The sequence below is a fragment of the Pelodiscus sinensis genome, chromosome 1, assembly GCF_052426305.1.
Source record: "Pelodiscus sinensis isolate ZL-2025 chromosome 1, ASM5242630v1, whole genome shotgun sequence".
Lineage (NCBI taxonomy): Eukaryota > Metazoa > Chordata > Testudines > Trionychidae > Pelodiscus > Pelodiscus sinensis.
Window position 1 is genome coordinate 72,526,606 of NC_143052.1, and position 23,787 is coordinate 72,550,392.

The 23,787-nt window shown below is 44.3% G+C and overlaps 1 protein-coding gene across 2 annotated transcripts in view; it reads right to left on the minus strand.

The window, feature by feature from the left end:
• PAWR (pro-apoptotic WT1 regulator) overlaps nucleotides 1-23,787 on the minus strand; it is a 130,129-nt gene that overhangs the window by 25,000 nt on the left and 81,342 nt on the right. For both annotated transcript variants that reach the window (XM_075932346.2, XM_075932341.2), the window contains exon 4: nucleotides 12,369-12,403. In XM_075932346.2, coding sequence (XP_075788461.2) covers nucleotides 12,369-12,403 — 35 coding nt within the window. The remainder of the gene's footprint in view (nucleotides 1-12,368; nucleotides 12,404-23,787) is intronic.

The following is a 23,787-nucleotide window of genomic DNA, read 5'->3' on the forward strand; positions in this document are numbered from 1 at the left end:
TACGTAACCCGGGGACTGCCTGTACTTTACATTTTTTGGCCTGCCTAATTATACTTTTATATTTGATCAACAAGTATATAGCTGTATGAATATAATATAGTGTGACTGCGTGCGTATATTTAAGTCTATAGTAGCTGCGTCACAACTGTACCTCGATTTTATTCAAGCAGTTTTGAGCTAGAATCAGTTATTGTCAATGAATGCCTACTGACTATGTTCAGCAGTGGTCTAGAAGAACGCCATCATGCCACTGAAGAGGCCATCGCTTGACAACTATGCACATGCTAAATAAATAAGATGTGTAAACTTCTGTACTATCAAATCATCAGACTTGCAAGTGTATATGAAAATGAAAAAAACAAATCACAACTTCAATCTAAGCACTATTTGATAGTATACATGGAGTATACAATTTTCATTGCAAATACATTTTTAATTTGTTCTATCAGAAACAATGTTCTTTTGAAAAAAAATATTAACCGGTGTGTAATAATATTCCTGACCCCCATTTAAAAATGCTTAGCAGCGTGAAAAGAAAATGTTAAAGTTTCTTGAAATACCAATAAAAAAAAAGCCCAATGTATTTAATATCAGTCACCTAATAAACTAAAGCATCATTACAGAATCCTTTTTTTTTTTTAAATAAAAGGGGGGGGGGGATAAGGCACAGATATCCATTGAAACAAAATAAGTGCAACTACATTTTCAGTTATGATTATAAAAGTTTAGATATATAAAATATTAACAATTTTTAAAAGCACTATACTGGCAAACATTTTCATACAGTACGTCTCAGATTCAATACTGTCCGTCCAAATTTCAATAAGGGACAATATGGACTACTGCAGAGTTGTTTAACAGTTACAGTGGTCCTCAAACAGAAGTTATTTTGATTAGTACAACAGAATCCTTTGGTTGTGATGGGGGATGTAAAAATCTCTCCAGTCTGATCACAAAATAATAGCTCTCTTCAGTGTGTGTGTGTGTGTGCGCGTGCGCGCACACACACACACACACACACACACACACACACACACACACACACACACACACACACACACACACACACACACACACACACACACACACACACACACAGAAATTTCAACTGCCAGACCAGGGCGGCAAAACCTAGTTGAAATAATTTTCCAACAAGAGAACTACAAATCAGAAATCACATGACTGAAATGAGCACATAATGCCTGGTACCTCGGATAGGTAAGAAAAGTACCATCACTGTACCATACATGTATTTTATTGAAAAACACATGGAGTCTGTTTAAAATGCTAATTTATTCATTGTGCATTTCATAATTTCAGAAAATCCTTGACAATGTGTAAATCTAGAGGGACAAAGTGCAAATCAAAAGCAGGCATAATTTGGCACGAGATGATCTTTTCATGGATATAAATATTGTTATGCGCCAGTATGTATGAAGTTTCCAAGGCACACTGACAATTGTAAGGAATTTCCTAGCTTAATGTTATTACCATATTTAGCACTGTTTATTCTTCGTTTAGAAATATTTTTTAAAAACATATTTCTAGGACCAGATATGCATGTTGCAACACAACAGAAATATTTTAGGTTAATTCCATAAATCCTAGAATATTTGGCTTAAAAAGATGTACTTTCCACTATTCTATGCTCTGAGTGCCAGGAGGTAGGGATGTGATAGGTGATGCTTACCAGCTCTGGTTAACTGGGGAAAGCTGCTGCTCTCCCTACGACTTGGCCTGGTCAACACAAAAGGCCCATTGGTGTTGTAAACACCCCTAAGGGTATGCCTACATTACATTACTACAGAACGGCCTTTTCCCGACAAAACCTGAGTTATGTCCACATTGCAATTGTATTCTTCCAAAAGTAAATCGAAAGAACAGAGGGGTTCTTCCGGCATTGGTAAACCTCTTTCTAGAAGGAAGAAGCCTTTTTCCAAAGAAACTTTCGAAAAAAGGCATGGGTGGATGGGGAAGAGGGAGTTCTTTTGAAAGAAAAGGAAAGAGGAGAAAGCACAGGTGCCCAGATGGCCACTCCATCCATAGTAATCATAGCTTAAATGTGAGAGTGTCCATTCAGCAGCTCCCCAGCTGTTACTGGGGTCAGAGCTCCCCACTGTGCTGCCCCCCTCCAACACTGGGCTCCTGGCTGAGTTGCCAGTACCCCATATGGCACTCCTGTCCTGCCACCACATCTCCCAGTTCCTGGGCTCTGTGGTCCAGGAACATCTGTGGTCATGCTAGGCCACAGATGCTGCCGGATCAAGGAGTCCCGGTTAAGGAAGGTACAACCTGTACCTGCAAGACTTCATCTTAGTGTTCAGTGGTGTCAAATAAACAAAACCAAGAAGTTAGGTTTCTATTTTATTTGGAAACCATATTGTCTCAACTTTCAGTATAGAATAAAAACTACAAGTGAAGCATATCCCAGACGAGTCAAAGAGGTTCTCACCAACACTTTAAAATGCTACGACATCAATTTTTTTCAATTGAATTCTATTTAAAAAAAAAAAAAGTAGATTCCTGTTACTGAGAGACCAAACATATAAGACAGCCAGATGGTGTCAATTTGGCATGAAACCAACATTTAAATAAATTAGTTTTTTATACCAGGTGATATACTCATAACTCAGTCAGGAAGAAACAGTTACTTCACATAGGAACATGCTCAACTCCCAAAAAATGAATGCCCACATCACAGCTCAGGGACTGGAAAAGTCCAGGAGTTTGGCAGTTTGCAAGAGAGTAAAATGAGGGACAGAGCTCTGGGTTAGGATATAGCTGAAGACATTTGGAAGAGGAAGAAGTGGGATTTTGCCACAGGAGACCATTCATATGAATGTTTTGTAAAAATCAAAGCATTGAGAAAGGAAACAGTTTCATTGGCCTTTTGAAATCTCATCATGTTAACAGCAGTTTTCCTCCCACTACTAGATGATTGAAGGCAAAGCAAATATTTTGTCCTGGCTGGCATATATGTTTGTATACTAAATCTCTCTCCAAGCTATAGTTTTAAAAAGAAATTGAGTACTTTGTATCTTTGAAAGTATAATACTTAACCATGTTATAAAGTAAACAAATCCATTTGTTATGGAGCCTTTAATTACTGGCAACAAATGAAGTGGCATTGCTTCTACAACTCCACCGATACAGGTCCCGATGGGAGAGTCAGTTTGAGGGATCATCAAGGTTCAAGGAAGAAAATGATCAGAACAAAATTTTCCCTTCTCTGTCTTCTCATCTCTGAATGTTAACAATGAGATGTTTACAACAGTGAAGGCCACCCCTTAAGAGGGAGGATGATTAAATCAAAAGTTATCTAAACCAGTGTCAGCGTATGCTGACAGATTATTAAAATGCCATGTTCCAAGTACCTCAAGAATACATGCTTCAAGAACTAAGTTGCTGCTTGTGGCTTCATCAGAACCAGCGGAATCTTTCCATCTACTAAAAACTGTTTTTGGATGGCTTTATATGGTTCTACAATATACACTTTTGACCTCTTTTACCAACAAAGCTTTCTTGCCCTGACCACTGACTAGTAAAGCACTAAGGCTACATCTACACTGTAGCCTTCTTCTGCAAAAGCTTATGCAAATGAAGCACGGAGTGGAATATCGCTGTGCTTCATTTGCATAATTAATTAGCAGCCCCTTTTGCACAAGAGCCTTTTGCACAAAAAGGAACTGTGTAGACAGACATTTTTTCAGAAAGAACAGCTCTTGCGCAAGAGGGGTTTTTTCACAAAAAGGAGCTGTCTAAACAGCTCCTTTTTGCGTAAAAGCCTCTTGTGCAAAAGGGGCTGCTGATTAATTATGCAAATAAAATGTGGCGATATTCCACTCCATGCTTCATTTGCATAAGCTTCTGCAGAAGAAGGCTACAGTGTAGACATAGCTTAAGTGTGAATTCGACTTTAGTGGATAGGATTTCACCTTAAGTACACCACAGTCAATCTTCTGTAACTTCAGCCATTTTGGGTAGCTTTTATCCCCTCTCTGCATGATTAGGATTTCATTCCCTTACTGAAAATCTCAGTCTCTAGTTTGAGTCAGGGTAAGCAGGTCCTTCAAAGGGAATCAACTTCTGAAGTCTTGCATGAAAGCCTGGAAGGGGGAGGGGAGGGACCACAGGCTCACAGATTTTGTGTTCCAGCCTCACGTGGGGAACAATTGGAGAGAGGGAGAGAGACTGGAGCGCCAGCATGGGCTCCCCAATGCAGGGGGGAGCACTGAACCTTGGTGGCCAGATCCCAAGATGCCAGGGGCTGGATGTGCACTATGGGATCTCTAGGTGGTGCTTTTCCTTGTTTCTGAAGAAGTAAATTTTGTCACTTGGAATTCTAAATGTGCCCATCTCCAAAAGCTAGATGAGAATTCCTCTCTGCTTCTGAAAAAAGTATCTATGGAGGTAAGTCTTACTTCAGGGATTAAACTTCTTTGACCTCTACCGAGTCCTCATGGTGAAGCAGACCCAATGGAGGATTTTCAACACAACATCGGTAGATGCATTTTATTTTTTTTAGTACAACACACAGTCCGTGTACTTTTTTTTTTTAAGATAGGATTATTTTCTTTTGCCTGTAAAATTCATGCTTACAGCCAAATCACAGAATGCTTGTACTGTACTTTGAAAATGTGATGAGCAGAAGTCATTCAGAAAAGGGTCAAACACACAGCCATATCCAGAAAGACCAAGTAAAAGCCTTAACAAGGGCCAAAATCAAAAAAGAGACTACGGTCGGTACTGAAAATACTTGCACCACTGACTGTTTTTTGATGACAGGAAATCCAGAGGCAGGGTCCTACAATTGTAGACTTTAATCTTGCATACTGAATTTTCATTGTCCCATCATTTAGTGAGGCAAACTCAGTTTATATAGTCAACCCATGACATTTGAGACCTTGTGGCAGGAAGCATGCTTCTTGACAAGATAAACACACATTCTATTGACAAAATATTTTAACTAGGGGAGAGGAACCTCCATCCACATCAGGCTAAGTAACTGACCTGCTTGTCTTCTCACAGAAAATAAAACCTGTAGCAGTGGTTGGCCTTCTAACCTACTGAAGAACTCTAGTTCCACTGGAACTGAAAGTAAAGAACCTGTCTCTCTTGTGCTCTTAATGAGTCTCCTGCTGGGCCCTAGTAGGGCAGAAGAGGAAACTGCTTGTCTGAATGCAAAGTGGACAGGAGCCCAAGGTGGGAAGCTGTGGACAACAATTCCATTCATTATTCTTTGAGAAAATAAATGGTCAGGAATAAGGACAGGCTATAGCAATAAGATATTCACAAACCACATTTCTATCATACTACAAATACAAGCACTAAGGGCTTGAACACCATCCCTTATCTCAATATAACTTATACTGCTTAGAGGTATGAACAAGTCACCCCCACTTAGTGGTATGACACTAACCTAAGCACCCATATTGACAATGCTATGTCAGCAGCAGAACTTTTCATGGAAGTGGTTTTATTATGCTGATGGGAGAGCTCTTTATCAGCATAAAGCATCTTCACTAGACACACTACAATGATGCAGTGGCATCAGTGCAATTGTGCCATTTTTACTGAAGATTAGCCCTAAGACCACCAAGAATGTGGAATACCAGCCACAAGCATAAAAGCACAAATGAACAATTGCAGCCAGGTATGCAGCCCCATACTAGAAGAGACAGGATACTTGTAACCAACTGTTAATACAATAGCTAATAAAGACAGAAAAAACTTGGTAGAGAGAACAAAAAGATTATCTTTATCTAATGGACAAAAAACTCCAAGGCAGAGCAAAGCAGCCTTTGAATAAAGGACACTAAAAAACTAATATTTCTTTGGTTAAGTTTAAAACAGAAATCCACTGAAAAATGTTGCGTTTCAGCTGACATACTTGTCCACAGATTCTCAATAATACCATTAAATAAACCATCAGAAACTGGGTATAGTAAAACTCCAGTAGTCCGGCATCCAATGCTCCGGCACCATCTGGAACACGGAAGTGCTCCAGGCAGCCGGACAATTGGAGCTGCTCTGCCCCCGACTTCTCCGATTCAGCCACTGCTGAAATTGACCAGTGGCTGACTTGGGGATGTCTGGGGCAGAGCAGCTGGGGTGCTGCCGGGTTGGTCCCGCAGTGACGAGAGGCGCATCCCCCCCACTCCACCCCAGACCCCTCATGCCCCCCCCCCCCTTCCGATAGTCCGGCATATCTGATAATCCAGAACCCCCTGGGTCTTAAAGGTGCCGGATTATCGGAAGTTTACTGTAATAAAGGGTGGCCATATCTATATTACTTCTGGACTGGCAAAGGTCACAAGTTACTGTATTTTTATACTCTACCCCCAAATGCACCATGCAAACTGGTATAGTGCTACTCCCTTCTGAAGTACCAAGATTAGGAACACAGGAACGCTTAGCTTAAAGGCAGTGAAAGCGAAGTTACTCACCTCCGGTGCAGTAACTGTCGTTCTTCGAGGTGGTGTCCCCACGGGTGCTCCACTATGGGTGCTGGGCTTGCCCCGGCGCCACAGACAGAGACTTGTCATTAGCAGTGTCTGGCCGGACCACGCACGTGCCGCAGGCTCGCAGCTTTCGCGCTCTGTCGCGCGGTCCGGCCCCTCCGCCAGTTCCTCGAAACTGCCTCGGAGTCTGTAAGAGACAAGCAGAGAGAGAGAGAGAGAGAGAGAGAGAGAGAGAGAGAGGACTCCGAAGCGGGGAGGAGGGCGTGTAGTGGAGCACCTGCGGGGACACCACCTCAAAGAACGACAGTTACTGCACCGGAGGTGAGTAACTTTGTTTTCTTCTTCGGGGATGTCCCCGCGGGTGCTCCACTATGGGTGACTGCGTAGCAGTAGTCGCCAAAAATGGAAGGAGGGCATAGAGACCCTATTTATCCACCGTGGAGAGCACCGGAGTCGCCACTGCCCAGTGTGTGAGTGTGAGTGTGAGTGTGAGAGAAAGAAAAAAAATAATGCTTAGCGAAGGTCCCATGAGAGGACCAGGTCGCCGTTCTGCAAATGTCCTTCAGAGATACGCCTCTGTGGAATGCTGTAGATGTGGCCATGGCTCTAGTGGAATGAGCGTGTGGTTGGGACGGAAGGGGCAACCCTCTCGTTGCGTATGATTGCACTATGCATGCGGTTACAAGACTGGAGATTCTCTGGGAAGATAGGCGTTGACCCTTTGACCTGTGTGCCAGGGAGACGAATAAGTGGTCCGTAAGCCTGAACGATTTAGTACGATCTATGTAGAACGCTAAGGCCCTGCGGATATCCAAGGAATGTAGGGCCGCGTCTCGTGGCAAGGCATGGGGCTTCGGGAAAAAGGTTAGCAAGGTGACTGGTTCATTAACGTGGAAATTGGAGACAATCTTGGGTAGGAACCTCGGATGTAATCTCAAGACTACCCCATCGCTACAGAAGATCGTATATGGTGGAATGGCCATTATGGCGGAAAGCTTGCTAACCCTGCGTGCAGAGGTTATTGCGAGCAGGAAAACCGTTTTGAGAGTGAGGAATTGTAAGGATACGGTCACCAGAGGCTCAAACGGTGGCCTCATCAGGGCGTCGAGTACCACGTCCAGGCTCCACAGAGGAGGGACTGGGTTGCGTGGTGGGTCCATATTGATAAGGCCCTTGAGAAATCGTTTAGTCGTAGGATGGGCAAAGATAGAAACGCCATCTATAGGTGGTGTAAATGTTGATATTGCTGCGAGGTGCACCCTGATGGAGGCTAACGCAAGACCTTTGTTTTTTAGGTGCAGTGCATAGTCCAGTATGGAGGAAATGGACGGACGTGTCAGATCGTGGTGGTTCGAGGTACACCAGGAGGAGTATCTGTGCCACTTGTGAAGGTAAGTTTTCCTTGTGGTTTGTCGTCTACTTTGTACTAGGACGTGTTGGACTGCGGCAGAGCAGAGGGATTCACATGGGTTCAGCCAGCTAGGAACCATGCTGTTAGGTTCAGCATTTGTATCTGGGGATGTTTCAGGCATCCTTGGGCTTGTGTGAGGAGGTCGTGGAGAGGCGGAAGGCGGATCGGTGTCCGCACAGAGAGGCGGTGCAGGAATGGAAACCAGTGCTGGCGAGGCCAATCTGGGGCTATGAGGATTAGTGTAGCCCTGTCCGCCTTCAGCTTCTGAAGGACCTTGGGAATGAGAGGTATGGGGGGAAAAAGCATAAATGAGGGGTCCGCGCCAAGTCACGAGGAAGGCATCCCCTAGAGATGCGCGGCCCAGGCCCGCTCTGGTGCAGAACTTGCGGCATTTCGTGTTGGCGGGAGTTGCGAAGAGGTCCACTCGGGGAGTCCCCCAACGTTGGAAGATGTCGCGTAATATGCCATCGTGCATTTCGCATTCGTGTTTCGAGTGGAAGTGTCTGCTCAGGAAGTCTGCCGTCACGTTTGTGGTGCCAGGTAAGTAGGATGCCAAAGGAGTCACCCCGTGGCGAATGCACCAGTTCCAAAAGTGGATAGCTTCCGTGCCTAGCGAACGGGAGCGAGCGCCGCCCTGGCGATTTACATAGTACATGGCTGCGATGTTGTCTGTAAGTATCGTCACAGTGGTATTCCGAATGTGGACGAAGAAGGATTTGCATGCATTGAAAATAGCGCGAAGCTCTAGGAGGTTTATGAGCAACCTTGCTTCTTGTGGGGACCATTGGCCTTGTACCAAGAGGGAACCCATGTGGGCCCCCCAGCCTAGTAGGAAGGCGTCTGTTGTGATTTGGTGGAGAGGCTGCTGTGGGTGAAATGGTACACCCGACAGCAGGTTTGTGTGGCTGGTCCACCATCGGAGTGATTGAAGAACGCCAGGTGGTGGTGTAACGGGCCTGTGGAGATCGTATCTGGTGTGGTGGTGTACGAGGGTCAGCCAGTGCTGAAGGGCACGCCGGTGTAGTCTGGCGTATTTCACCACGTACGTTGTGGCAGCCATGTGGCCCATGAGTCTGAGACATGTGATGAGTGGAACAGTGGGACTCACGGTGATGGTGCAAATGAGGTCCTGGATGGCCTGAAACCTCTGCAACGGTAGAAACGCTCTGCCGGCAAGTGAGTCCAGACGGGCCCCAATGAACTCGACGGCCTGAGTGGGATGCAAGACGGACTTCTGCTCATTGAGTAGGAGTCCAAGCGATCGAAAGGCTTGCATCATGAAGTGAACCATGTGGGAGAGCTTGTGTGCCGAAGCGCCTTTGAGCAGTCAATCGTCCAGATAAGGGAAGATGAGCACCCCTTGGCGTCTGAGAAAGGCCATGACCACGGATAGGACCTTTGAGAACACCCTGGGGGCTGAGGATAGCCCGAAGGGGAGGACCTTGTATTGAAAATGGTCCTTCGCCACGACAAAGCACAAGAACCTTCTGTGAGCAGGGTGGATAGGGACATGGAAATAGGCGTCCTGGAGGTTGAGGGCGGCAAACCAGTCCTGTGGATTTAAAATAGGGATTATGGCAGCTAACGTTGTCATTTTGAATCGTTGTTTCCTGAGATATTTGTTCAGACGACGGAGGTCTAGGATAGGGCACCAGCCTCCGGACCTTTTCTGAGTGAGAAAAGTAGTGAGAATAAGTCCTGAAGTCCTTCAGAACTGGCTCTATGGCACCCAGAGAGAGAAGGCGGTCGACCTCTAGTCTGAGGAGAGTTTCGTGAGAGGGGTCCCTGAAGAGGGACGGGGTGGGAGGGGTGGTTGGTGGGATGGCCATGAGAGGGATAGGATAGCTGAACTGAACAATCTCGAGGACCCATTTGTCCGTGGTGATTTTTGCCCATTGATGTAGAAAGGGTAGTGGAATAGCTGGCAGTGGACGGTAGTGGAATAGCTGGGTTGAACAATTCATGGTGCTGCCTGTGGCTGTCTGCTCGCCCTCGACCAACACATGAAATCTGTTGCTTGCTGTTGGAAGGCATGTTCATTCTGCCGTTCGGGTTTCGGCGTCGTTGAGGCCTCTAGTGAGAACGCTGGTTGTCAAAAGGCCCCTGTTGTTGGTGCTGCTGTTGCCACTGGTGTCTAATGTAGGGTAATCATATCTGCGCTGATATGGTGAGTACCGATGTCTCTTAAAGGGAGCGTATACATCCCCAGAGCTCGCAGGGTTGTCCGAGAGTCTTTAGAGGAGTGCAGGATTGCATCCGTGGTCTCTGCAAAGAGCTTGTCCTTGTTGAAGGGTAAGTCCTCGACCTTCGTCTGTAGTTCCTTTGGAACTCCTGCCGCTTGAAGGAAAGACGCTCTACACATAACAATAGCCGTAGCGGCAGAGCGGGCAGCAGTATCAGCCACGTCCATGGCCATCTGGAGGGATGTTCTCGCTGATGTGTAGCCCTCTTGGATGACTGATCTCAGGATCGATCTTTTCGAATTGGGGAGATGATCCATGAGAGGAGTGAGGCGTGAAATTGTGTCGAAGGAATGATTGGAAAGATGCACCGAGTAATTGGCGATTCTGAGGAGTAAAGTTGCTGAGGTGTATACCTTTCTGCCCAGGATGTCAAGCCTCCTTGCATCTTTATCAGAGCCCTGGTGCTTGAGGTGAGGGGCTCTAGATGTCTGCTGAGCTGCGTCTAGAGTTAGGCTGTGGATGGGCGAAGAGGAATTCCATGCCCTTTGGTGGCACGAAATATTTCTTGTCGGCTCTTTTGTTGGTGGGAAGCATGCTACACTTCGTCAGCCAGTTCCAGGATGCCTTCGTCGAGAGGGATGGCAAGGCGTGAACTGTGTCGCGGTTGGAGATTCCTAAAAATCTTGTGTTGTTTATCTTTGAGCTCTTGTAGGGGAATCTCCTGTGTAATCGCTACCCGCTTAAATAATTCTTGGAATTGACGAAGGTCGTCTGGAGGAGAGCTGTCGTCGGGGTTCACTGCATCCTCCGGAGGAGATGAGACCGGAATGGAAGACCCCGAGGCATGGTGCACGAAGGGAGTATGTTCCGGCTCTGAAGTAAGGGGAGCCGGGGTTGGAGAGCGCCTGCGTGCAGCGTAGTCGGAGACGGATCGTGGTCGGTAAGAATACCGGCTATGGGAATGTCGAGAGTCGCGGTCGTCGCGATGGTAGGCGCCATGATGCGGCGAACGGTCATCGTGGAAACAGTAGGTGGGTGTTAAGGCTGATAGCTGGCCACAGCCATTACAAGGCTATCTTTTGTTCTTATCTTAACAGTCTGTCTTTTTTTTTTTTTAAAAGGTGAACAGAGCTTTATACGGAGGAGCTGACAGGAGAACAGCTGAGAGGAGGGAGGTAAGAGCGGTCTCCGCTTTCACTCCCAATAGTTCTTGTTTGTCCTTCCTCTCTTGAAAGAAATTTTTTTCTCTTTTTACTTTATGGGGAGAGAGGGGAGAGGGAGGAAAAGGAAATTTTATATATAGAAAGGGAGAACTAGAAGCAGTCTAGCTCTGTGGAGAGAGGAGAGCGGTTACAGGCGTCTGCAGCCTGAGGCGGTGAAGAGGAACTGGTGGAGGGGCCGGACCGCGCGACAGAAAGAGTGTGAAAGCCGCGAGCCTGCGGCACATGCGTGGTCCGGCCAGACACTGCTAATGACAAGTCTCCGTCTGCGGCGCCGGGGCAAGCCCAGCACCCATAGTGGAGCACCCGCGGGGACATCCCTGAAGAAGAACAAGCCATTAATGAATAGAGAATAGAATATTGGTGAATAGGAGAATACCAAATCAGCAAGAAAACAACTGTCCCACAAACTGAAGGACTGACAAATATAGGTAATTTATACAAACATCAGTTTAAAAGTCTTAGAGGGGTGTAGCCTGTAACTGAAAAAACTTAAAACAATGAATGGTCCTGAAACACCTTGGCGACTAATCAAAAATGTAAATAGTATCATGAGCTTTCGTGGGCACAACCCACTTCTTCAGATGAATGGAGTTTAAGGGGTCCAGAGTTGCAAATACATAGCAGAAAAAGGGGATGGGAAAGGAAAGAGAAGGGGAAAAAATTGTCAATTAGAGGGGATGCGGAGGGACAGGAACCATTTAAGTTTTTTGATGTTGATATAGACTGCAAGAAAATAATTTCAAACTTTAAACTTCAGAGTGGTGGTTCACATAAGATTGAGACAGACAGATGGTTCCTACATTACTTCAGCCAAAAGCCAAGTTCCTGGTTTGGTGAAGAATGCTATGGAGTAAGCCAAATCCAGTAAAATCAGACAAAATGTTGGCTCAGGTGGTTTAAAAAATGGCAAAATAGTAAAGAAATTTAAGAGACTGGTACATCTATCAAGTCATGATATTTACAACAGAGGAAGGAAGGCCTTAATGTTGACAAATATTCCAAATATGTGTTTAATAAACTTTATTTCATTTCAGGCATGTTAACAATATACAAAGTTTTTAAGGATGTTATAATATTCTAAGTCCCTTACCTTTTATATCTGCTTGAAACTGTCCTAGAGGATTCCTAAAAGAAATTGAAAAACAAAAAAAATATAATTTTATGTTTTTCATTACATACATTAATGCTTTTATGAACACTCACGATCTCATATACAAGCAATTTACAAATACAATAAGTGAACAACAGATTTGCAATTTCAGATCAAGATAATCATCAGGCTTTTACATTATTGCATCAATTACTATCTGCTACTTTTAGACTAAAAGGGAACTATGGGCTGGGTTGGAGAAAAGAAGGGAACCCACAGTAAAGGTAGAGCCAAAAACCTGTTGAGAAATTCAGATTCCTGCTTTACCCAGGTGCTGCAAAATCCAAACCCCTACACCAATCAACTGTTAAGAGGCAGGGTGCTACATTTGCGACCAAGATACTCTTTCTAGACCAAACTGGAAGTTTCATTTCAGCATTTGGTTAGTAGGCATTATAGCAATCTGAAGACCCTTTTGCCTTCCATTATGTTCTGGCTACCAATAGTGTAGATGTGTCTCCATTATTCTACCCTTCTGAATCAAAACATCAATGTCTGTTTCTACTGCTGCTCATAAGTTTGTCAAAGGATAGCTGACTGAAATTGCTATGGTTCTTCAGGGCCTCTGCTCTCCATGGGATCCAATCAACAATAGTAAAGCTGTTCAGCGTTTTAATTTCATTTTGTAACTACTGAGAGGCAACAATGGAGCATTCTCTCCACAGATGCAGTAAGAGAGGACAGTTTTCATTTACATTCAGTTCATGTGTGTAAGATTATCTTCACATCGTAAGAGCTAGAAATAGTTCAAGTGTTGCAAAATGTATATTTGAGTTCTGTAGTTGCCAGTCAGTTTTGAGCACATCATGGGTTATAAAAAGTTCTACTTTTCTTAGTGTTAATTTATGAACTTTTTTTGACCACGGCTATGTCATGGATGCAGGTTTTCACAGAGTAGTCTTCAATGTTGCTTGGGCCTGTTTTTCTTTAGTATAGTAGTTAAATTTCAAACTAGTCAACACCACAACTTTCTACTTCTCAACCAGACTCAGGGTTCAGTGTTTGTGCTCATTTATCTAATTTATCTAAGTTGCATTTTACTTTAACATTCATAGCATTCAGCTTAGCGCCTCTATATCTTTAAGACCCTGAAACTGTACCTTGGGCAAAAACATACTTCACACTGGATATTTTTAAGTGAGATTTTGGTACTTCAACCATAGCAAGGATATCTTCAGCACAGAGACTCATCCTCTTAGTGGTGAATAGCCAATTTGGGGGAACTCAAAACATTGCAATGATTATTACAGAATAAGGTGATGTGAACCAACCTCCTGCCTTTCCCAAAAAAGTTCAGGATATGATTAAAAGGCGTAGATGGTATTGCTATGGACTAACATCCAACAGAGTGTGACAGTAAAACTTCTAGCACAAAAGATTAAGATTAAGTTAAAGTGAAAGATAGGTGGGGCAACTGGAGCCAAATTTGATTCTGATACATAATAGGATAGCTCTGTGAAGAAGGAATACAAGGTGATGATTTCAGGGCATTTCAGGATATTAATTTGCAATAACAATGAAATCTCACTACAGACAAGATGGAAAATATTCAAGGAAGCAATACAAACAGCAGAGGAAGTTCCTTGGAATGTATAAGCAAACAAAAGCTATACAAACCAGGAAACAAGAACATTAAAGGAAAGTTGTAAACAAGTGAAGCCTGCTGGGAAAGTGGAAAAAGTAAAAGCAGGATGCAAAGTGCAGAAGTCATAAGCTGGACAAGCAAGAGTTGTAGAAAGACAATGCTAAAGAACGAAAGGAGGCATCATAAAAACAAGGCATAAACAAATGTGCAAAAGGGTGAGAGACTGTGTGAAAACCCAATCAGGCCAAAGATGCAAGTGGTGCAGAAATCTACCAGTGAATGGACAACAAATGCTAAAAAGTTGTGGAAACCTGGAAAGAACATTTTGACACTACTGAATCCTGCATTTCACCCAGAAGTAAGCATTCCAGTCATTCAAGATGACCAGAGTATCCTGGATGGTTATCAGCTCCAAACCAGTATTTGACAAAGAAGGAGCAGTTAAAACAATTAAATGGAGGGAACAGACAATGTAACAGCAGAGCTGCTAAAATCCAGTATAACAAGTATCCGAGCAAGAGAAGCTACTAGACAACAAGCCAACAGCAATAGCTGTACAAATCCTGAAGGAGAGTTTGCTAATCCAAATAGTTATAGTTACAAATTTACTGTAATGACAGTGGAAAAAAAAATCCATGACGAAAGTAACTCAGATTAATGGGTGTGAAAAATCCAACCAAACCTAAATCCCAGCCCCATGTAGACAGAATTAGATCAACAGGACATCTTTTGTTGATGTAACTACAGCCTCTAGGGTATATGGATTAATTACATCAATGGGAAAGCTTCTCCTGTTGATTAAGAATGTCCTCACTTAAATGCTGCAGCTGCACTGATGCACTGTTTTTAAGTGCAGACCTGCCTTCAGTGCATCACAACTAACTATAAGGTTGAACAGATAGTTTAGCATAAGCAGTTAGCACATACTCAAAGTGAACATTCAAGCTGACAGCCCGTTTAAAAAAAAAAACTGGGATTAATAGTTTATTATAGAAATCTGACCTCCCTTCTTTGTCTGATGACTTCAGGAGTTTAAAGGCCATCATTTTTAGCATCTAGCAAAATTATAAATTTAAGTTCCCAGACACATCTTCTGAAAGTTTCTCATGAGGATGAGAACTGGTAAGTCAGACCGTGTTCTCTCACAGGTGATAGGGCAAGAATGGGAAGCCTTTTTTGGTTCAGCACCAATGACCCACTGAAAAGTCAGTCAGGGGCTGCACTAGGGATGTGAAGGACTAATCAACTATCCAATAAACCAATGCTTATCGGATAGTTGACAGAGGCAGCAAGGGTAGGGGGAAGCGACTAGTAAAGTAGCGTATCAGAAAGAGGTAGCAAGAGAAGAGGGTACTTCAAAGCGGCAGGTACACTTTGTAGATGTTGCTACACTTCAAAGGCGAAGGTGCCCTATCGACTAATTGAATAGTCGATGCACAGTGCATCAACTATTCCACTAGTCAATATTTAACATCCCTAGGCTGCACACAAGAGAGAAACTAGAAAAGAAAAAAACACCCCTCACCAGTGTGGGTTCCCTGGGGGGAGCCCTGATCTTCAAGGGCCGGATCCAGGCAAAGCTGACAGGCTGCATCAGGCCCCCCCAGGCCTCAGGTTCCCCACCCCTGTACTAGGGTGTTCTGTCTTATTTTTCTGTGCGAGTTCATTTGAGAGAGTGATACTAATCTGGTTTCACCCACAATTTCCTGGTGCATTTGTCCAGAAATTCTTCAAGGTGGCCCTTGATGAAGTTGACATTTCAGGGAAGCATCTTAATATTAAAGGCTGGTCTCATGGTTTGGATAATATATGTCCAAACATATGTTGTTAAACAAACAGTTACAGGTGAAGATGAAATGGCTAACTTTGGTAATGTGTCTAGGATGGATGTAATGAAGATTGTCCATTGTCTTAGAACTATGAGCCCCAACATTACTTCAGGAAAGGCATGTCTCTACTATGAGGTAAAGTCAAATCTAATATGGTTGATTTCTTACCACCTGATTTTGTGAAGTCAAAGGTCTGTGTCCTCACTGTGGGGAAGAATTGAATACTGTTTAAAATAGCATGTCCCCATTAGGGAGCCTACCATCAACTCAGAGAATGATGCACTGTAGGCAGCTTTGCATTCTGGATTATGCTCATGGTCAGGGCTCGACAAATAATACAATCTACTCGCCCAGGGCTTGTCTGCACTACTCTATGAAGCTCTCGCATAGGAACTTTGATCCTTCTCACAAGGTTTTTGGGGAGGCCAGCCTTATTCTGTCTTCCATGGTAGGACACCTTCCCATGCCAATTCACAAGTGAGTGGTCTGGCCTCATTGAGCCACAAAGCAGTGCAGCAGACGACCTAGGTTTCTGGCCCCATTCAGTCAGCACCCGCTCTCAATCACTCTGTGAGATTTGGAGAAAACTGATATCTCACATTGCAATCTGCATGAAGGAGGAGGTGCACCACAACACTCACTCACGGCGAATAGATTGTAACCTGGAAGAGCCAGGTTTGGGCAATCTGCGCATGCACAGAATGATCTGCACACGTGCAGATCGCCGGACAGTGCGGCTGGCGAGTGGGGCTCGCCACGGTTCGGCGAGCCCTGCTCATGGTACCTGCTGCAACCAAAACTGGTGGCGGTTATGGGCTCATGTTGACAGCATCCCATAATGCACTCATCTAGTCCCTTCCCCCTTGCATGAGATAGAGTGGAGGCAATGTCCTCATGCCTTTTTGTGCCCTGGTTGCTTGCACAGACACCCACCGCAGCACAAGCATGGAGCCCAGTTTGCAGCAAGCCATGTTGATGTGTCATGGGACTGACTCTGGCATCATGACAGCTCTTGAGGATTTCTGGCTGGCTACTCTCCTCCTCCTCTGCCACCATGTTGTCCTGGACACTTATAACAGGCATGTCTTATCTGGACTCCACAACCATGCTGGGGAAGTTGACCCCATCACAATGGTGATTAGCTGCTCACAGCAGCTGCACTTGTGAGGTGCTGCACCATACTGTATGCTCACCTCCTTCGCTTTATGGTGGCACTACCTCAGCTCCTTGATTTTTACTTATCACTGCTGGGATTTTTACTTATCATACGCTGGAATAGCCAGCCTTTAGCCACCAGACAATTTGCAATCTTGCCATAAAACGTTGGTGACCTCTTGCTGGTTCAGAGCTTGAAGAGAATGGATTCATTTCCCCATACCTCGATGAGGTCCAAGATCTCCTGGACACACCATGCTGGCGCTCCTCTGAGCCCCAGGTAACTGAAGCCCACGGGAGCAGAAATATTCCAAGTCGTTGCAGTGTTATTAGGATTGTTTGAAGCCATCTCCATATGTCCTGCAGTATGCTGCTCGCTCTAAATGTGCTTGCAATGCTGGCCACACAGGAAATGCCATTCAACTCTGGCCAGAGCACAAGCTCTGGCCAGAGCAGTCAGGGCAGGGGAACTGTGGGAGACCTTGACTCCCCCCCCCCCTCCCTCCCCCCCCTCCCAGTGCTGAACCTACACTACTGTAAATTTGACCAAGCAAGGTCAGGAATAGTGTTATTCCTCATTACAAGCAGGAGTACTAAAATTGACTTCAGCAGCCCCTTAAGGTCAACGCAATAGGCCTGGTAGTGTGATTGCATCACTTAGGAAAAAGCGATCGTATGCAGTTAAATTCGATATAAAGTCCTAGTGTAACTGTAGACCAGGCTGAAGAGTGTCACAGCTAAATATGCTGAGTCTGCCTGTGCGCCCTTGTTTATATCATATGTTAACATGGAAAAGACCCCTGAAGTAGGTTCAAGAGACATGAGTTTACAGAGTTTCTCTTGAAGTTTGAGGAAAGATTTGATTATACACAGAAATTTAAGGATAAACTGTTATGTGAGGTAGTCTTTGAATTCTTTATAACAGGTGGTGTTGGAGTTGTGGGTTGATCTCTCTAACTCCATTATCATGGTTGAGAATTATGACTGATCATTAAGGGAGCACTAACCTTTAGACAATCTGATTATTAGATTTCAGAGACTGTATAGCTGTCCTTCCAGAAATGGATAGACTGTGGTAGATGTGATTGATTGTTAAGAGTTTCACAATCATTTCTTTTCCATATGCAATCAATGCAACAATCAAGAGTGTGGTTTGGTCTTCTCTGGGATGTCCAGTCATAGGATTATTTGTTATGACTGCTGGTGGGGGATGTGGGAATTGTGAAAGGTGATGTCATTGTTTTGAAATAATTCTTTAAAGAATTCTTCTAATTCTCCACATGTTTGCATAGTCCTGTGATGGGGCAGAAGTTCAGTCAGTCCCTCACAGGTTATTCAGCTCCAGCTAGGGGCTGTTTAAATTAACGTTCAGGTGTTGTGTAGTGTTTATATTGTGGATAGTGATACTATAGTTTCACCTAGTGGTGTTCTGTCAGTTGGCAGAATAGTTTTGTGGTTGGTTCCATTTTGTTCTCATGGTGAATGTCTATCAGGATTTTTTAATAGTTGTGCTTGTCTGGGGTAGTCCCATCTGGTGTACGTGAGGTGTAGCAAGTGGTTTCTTAGTTTTTCTGATGCCCGTCTAATAAGCTATTCATCACACTTAGAGTTGTATATAGTGGTTAGAATTTTTGAAAAATTGCCAGTGGGTATTAAGGATCACCAGTTTTGGAGGAAGGCAAAAATAGGAAAAGGGGAAATAAGAACAGGAGAACATCAATCAAGGTATATTTTTTGTTACAAGTAGCAAGTATTTCAACACTGGAAAAGCAATTACCAGAGCATGAATCAACTAGCATTTTGTGGAACTGATGCCTCTGCAGTGGCTGTTTTTAAACAAGCTATCAAACACAGAGATAGAGTTTATAAACAACTGCTAAGCCCCCACAAAAAAACATAAATAAGTATTCCGATCAGCAACGTTTCTTTGCAGATTTGTAAAGTTTGGCTTATGTTATTTGGATTTTTCTTTTGATAAACACACACAGCTTAAAGCTAGGGGCGGAAAACTTTTTGGTCTGAGGGTCACATCAGGGTATGGAAATTGTATGGAGGGCTACGCATACTCAAAACATTGGGACTGTGGATTCTGCAGTATAACTTTGTTGGCTCCGCTACTGGGGCACTGGCTGTCACCCTGCACTGCTAGGATTTTTTTAGCAGTTAAATGGTTATGTTGTGAAATGACTTTTTACATCCCTAGTTGCAGGAAGACCTCCCTGGAGAAAGTCTGACTAGAAAGAGTTTGAGTGCCTGCATGCAAGCAACCAAGGATGGAACAAACCAACCAACCAACCAACCAACCAAACAAACTGGCAAAGAAGCTGGCACGGAGAAGAGATAAATATATTAAGTTATTAATAATACTAGCACGCCGTTTTCTTTTACAGGCAGTCCCCGGGTTACGTACAAGATAGGTACTGTAGGTTTGTTCTTAAGTTGAATTTGTATGTAAGTCGGAACTGGTACATATTGTATGGGAAACTCTAGCCAAACATTTCTCCAAAGCTCAGTTTTATTCTCCCACACCTCACTTCCCTCAGTCCTTTATTCTCAAGCTGAGGTGTCTGCTGAGAAAAGCCGCTCCACGACTCCCTGGTCTGCTGGGGGGGGGGGGGGGGCGCTAGCTTCGCGTCTCCCTGGTCTGCTGGGGGAAAGCAGCTAGTGCGGGGTTGCCTCACACCGTTTGCAAGTAGGGATCCGATGTAAGTCAGATCCATGTAACCCGGGGACTGCCTGTATAGTGCAAAATATTTTCAGACAGATTCTTGTATTTAAATGGTGAGATTGTATTAAACACTTTGCATCAATGATGTCTACATGCCTCTCTACTTCTTGCACTTCATTGCTGCAACTAACAACAATAAATGTTACTCTTAATTATGTAATTTAAGATCGTTTCTGCTCTTTGCCCATCTAAAACTCAGATCAACTTTCCTCCAGGCTATTGTTTCTTCTAGCTATTTCACTCAGGCCACACGTAGTTTACAAAAATCTGTATAGGCTCAAAGATGTGTTAGCCAACAGGTTGGAACTAACAGAGTTGTCTGGTGTTGGCCACAACTTGCTTACAAAGAGCCTGTTACATACGGAGGGGATGGACCGAAGACAATGACCAAGCCACTTGTCTCGAGCCATCAATCTCCAGCCTTCCACAAACAGAGGCCAGGGACACTGTTCCTACCTCCTGGCTAATAGCACTCCATGGACCCAACCTCCATGACTTTATCTAAATTCTCTTTAAACTCTGTTATAGTTCTAGCCTTCACAGCCTCCTGTGGCAAGGAGTTCCACAGGTTGACTGTTTGCTTTGTGAAGAACTTTCTGTTATTAGTTTGAAGCCTGCTACCCATTCATTTCATTTGGTGTCCTCTAGTCTATTATGGGAACTAATGAAGAACTTTTCTTTATGCACCCTCTCCACACCACTCATGATTTTATAGACATCTATCATACCCCCCCTCAGTCTCCTCTTTTCCAAACTGAAAAGTCCCAGTCACTTTAGCTTCTCCTCATATGGGACCTGTTTCAAACCCCTGATCATTATAGTTGCCCTTTTCTGAACCCTTTCCAAGACCAAAATATCTTTTCTGGGATGAGGAGATCACATCTGTACACAGTATTGACGATGTGGGCATACCATAGTTTTATACTTCATCTCCTCCTTCTTCCCCTGTCTTCTCCCTTCCAGATTTCCCGCTCCCCTCACCCACCCTCTCTCTTCCCCTCTCCCACCTCCTTTTCCCAGTCTCCCCAGAGGTTCATCCCCCCCTCACCCTAGTTTTGTTAAATAAAGAGAGTTTCTATTTTTGAACACACGGGTCTTTTATTTTTTACATCAGGCAGGGGGGCTAGGATTGGGTAAGTGGAAGGAGGTGAGGGAGGAATGGGTATGAGCCCCCGATGGGGAGGACTAGGGTGGCTCTGCGGGCTCTCCTGCAGGGTCTCCTGGATCCTGACAGCCCCCCGATTGACCCTTCGGATTGCAGCCTGCGGCAAGTGCAGCCAGGCTGATGGCTGAGTGCTGTGATGTGCTGAGTGTGGGCACTCAGGGCACTCCAAGACAGGACGGCTTTGCTGTCCCTTATCGAGGTAGACAAGCAAGCGGGGAACCCTGAGAACTGTCTGTCCGGGGTGGGGGTTGGGTCCCTTTAAGCACAGCCCTTGGCTAGCCTGAGACAGCAGCTCCATACTCTAAGTTGTAACCTGATGCCCTGCTGGCACTGCTTCCGGCCAGCCTTAACCTCAGTTCAGGGTCCACTCAATGTGGACATGCTAGTTCGAATTAGCAAAACGCTAATTCGAACTAGTTTTTAAGTCTAGATGCACTAATTCGAATTGAACTAACTTAGTTCAAATTAGTGCTGTAGTGTAGACATACCCTATTAGAGCTCCTCAGAGGAACAGACGTGCCAGTTTGAAGGGGCATCCTGTCCTTTCAAAACTCTTCAAGTTATAGTTCTAGTTCAAGGCAGCAACTTTCCCCTCCCAGAAGTGTTTCTGCTGATAGCACTCTATCACACCATTCCCGCTCAAATGTTTTACATAAACTGAAAGTGAAAATTATGAGGCGCTGAAACAGCATTCAGCACTGTGTCTTTGACATGAACAAGAATTTCTTTCCCGTTCTCACTACTATTTAAGAGAAATGACCTGGCTGCAAACTAACAGTCTTAGGTTCATTTCAGAGGATGCAATATGATGCTGGTCAGCAGAGGAATGCACACAGAAAAACTGGCAAAGACACCCGCTGCTTCAATTGAGGGCGTCTGCCTAAGGATGTTAAATTTAGATTAATCAACTAACAGAATAGCAAGAACCTGCTGGCTCTTGCTACATTTCAAAGATGGAACCACCAGGGGAGCACGGGGCCAGCGGGTGACTACTTGAGTCCCCCACTCACCCTCTGCTCCTGCAGCGCTTTTGCTTTTGAAATGTAGCAAGAGCACTCACTTGTTACATTTCAAAGACAGACATGCTGCCAGTTCCCCGCTGCACCGCTGTCTCCTCCCCACCATGGAGATGGTACTGGGTGAACCGGCTTTTAAGCTGGCTCTCCACCTTGCTGCCTCTCTGACAGTTGCTTCCCCATCTCTTGCTGCCTCTAGTCGTTGACTATCCAATAAGCATATACCGATAGATCCGATAAGTCGCTTACATCCCTACATCTGCCTACCAAAAACATGGGTTTGGAGTCTGTTATTGTGCTTCAAATTTCTTAATAGAGGCATCCTAATTGATTTTAGAGAAATCAGAGACAAGAAATCCAGGCTTATTCCTTCTCACTGTGTCTTTACAAGTATTCAAGGTGCAGGAAAGCACATGCTGCACTAATATCCCTACAATTAATGGGTGCAGCAGTCTTCAAGATGAAGCAAGAAGCCTCTACCTTGACATGCCTAGTTCTTTGAAGTTTAAATTGGTCTGGTGTTATTTTTGTCATTCTTACAAACACAAGAACTAGTAATTAATTACAAAAGACTTCATGGGTAAGTTTAACCATAGAATCATAGAGCTGGAAGAGACCTCAGGAGGTCATCAAGTCCAGCCCCCCGCCCAAGGTGTCACATTACTGGATTTTAAGGGGAGCAGCCAAATCACTCCCGTACACGAGGGGGGTGTTTACCTCAAAAGTGAGTAAAAAGGGGGCCATGTGAGGTGTCAAACAAAAGCTCACTGTCTACTGATTCTGTATATGCTCTTCATACATCTGTATAATATCTGTGTGTGGAATTATGAATAGGTACTCTGTATGGATACTGGAAACTTCTCTGTTTGTGGCTGAGCAATAGACAAGGAATGCGCAGCCCATAGACATGCTAATAAGCAAAGCTCCCAGGAACAATGGACCTCTGAAGGCCAAAGAAAACACCTGGCCACTGACCATGTGACTGTCTCCAGCTTGGAAGAAGCGGGGGGGGGGGGGGGGAGAAGAGAAGATATTAATATGCAATGTGGCCGACTCCACCTTGGTGCTCAGCTCAGCTGAGATGCAGGATTGCAGGGATCAACGAGCCAGGAAGAACTGTGGACCGATTCTCACATAGGATGTACATCAAAGATTTTTAAGCCAGCAGTTATAACATCTCTGCTGAAAGGCTGCATCGAGAACTGGGAGATTCGATGCATGTAATGTATACTTTAACAACCTTACTCTCATGCTTTTCTTTCTTTTAGTAATAAACCTTTAGATGTTAGATTCTAAAGGACTGGCTCAGTGTGGTTTGTGGGGAAGATCCAGAGTGTAAATTGACCTGGGATCTGTGGCTGGTTTCTTGGGACCGGACAGAACCTGTTTGAGGTAGAATACAGGACTATGTAGCATTTTAAAGACTAACAAGATGGTTTATTAGATAATGAGCTTTCGTGGGCCAGACCCACTTCCTCAGATCAAATTGTGGAAGAAAATAGTCACAACCATATATACCAAAAGATACAATTTAAAAAAAAATGAACACACATGAAAAGGACAAATCAATTTCAGAACAGTAGGAGGATGCAGGGAGGTAAATGTCTGTGAGCTAATGATATTAGAGGTGATAATTGGGGAAGCTACAAAGATAGCTTTGGTATATATGGTTGTGACTATTTTCTTCCACTATTTATTCTGAGGAAGTGGGTCTGGCCCACGAAAACTCATTATCTAATAAACCATCTTGTTAGTCCTGTTTTTTGTTTCAGCTACCCTAGACTAACACGGCTATATTTCTATCACTGTTTGAGGTAGGTGAGATTGGGTTTTAAAACCCTTCACTGTGGGCAGGCCCGGGGCTGTTTGGGGCACAGAGAG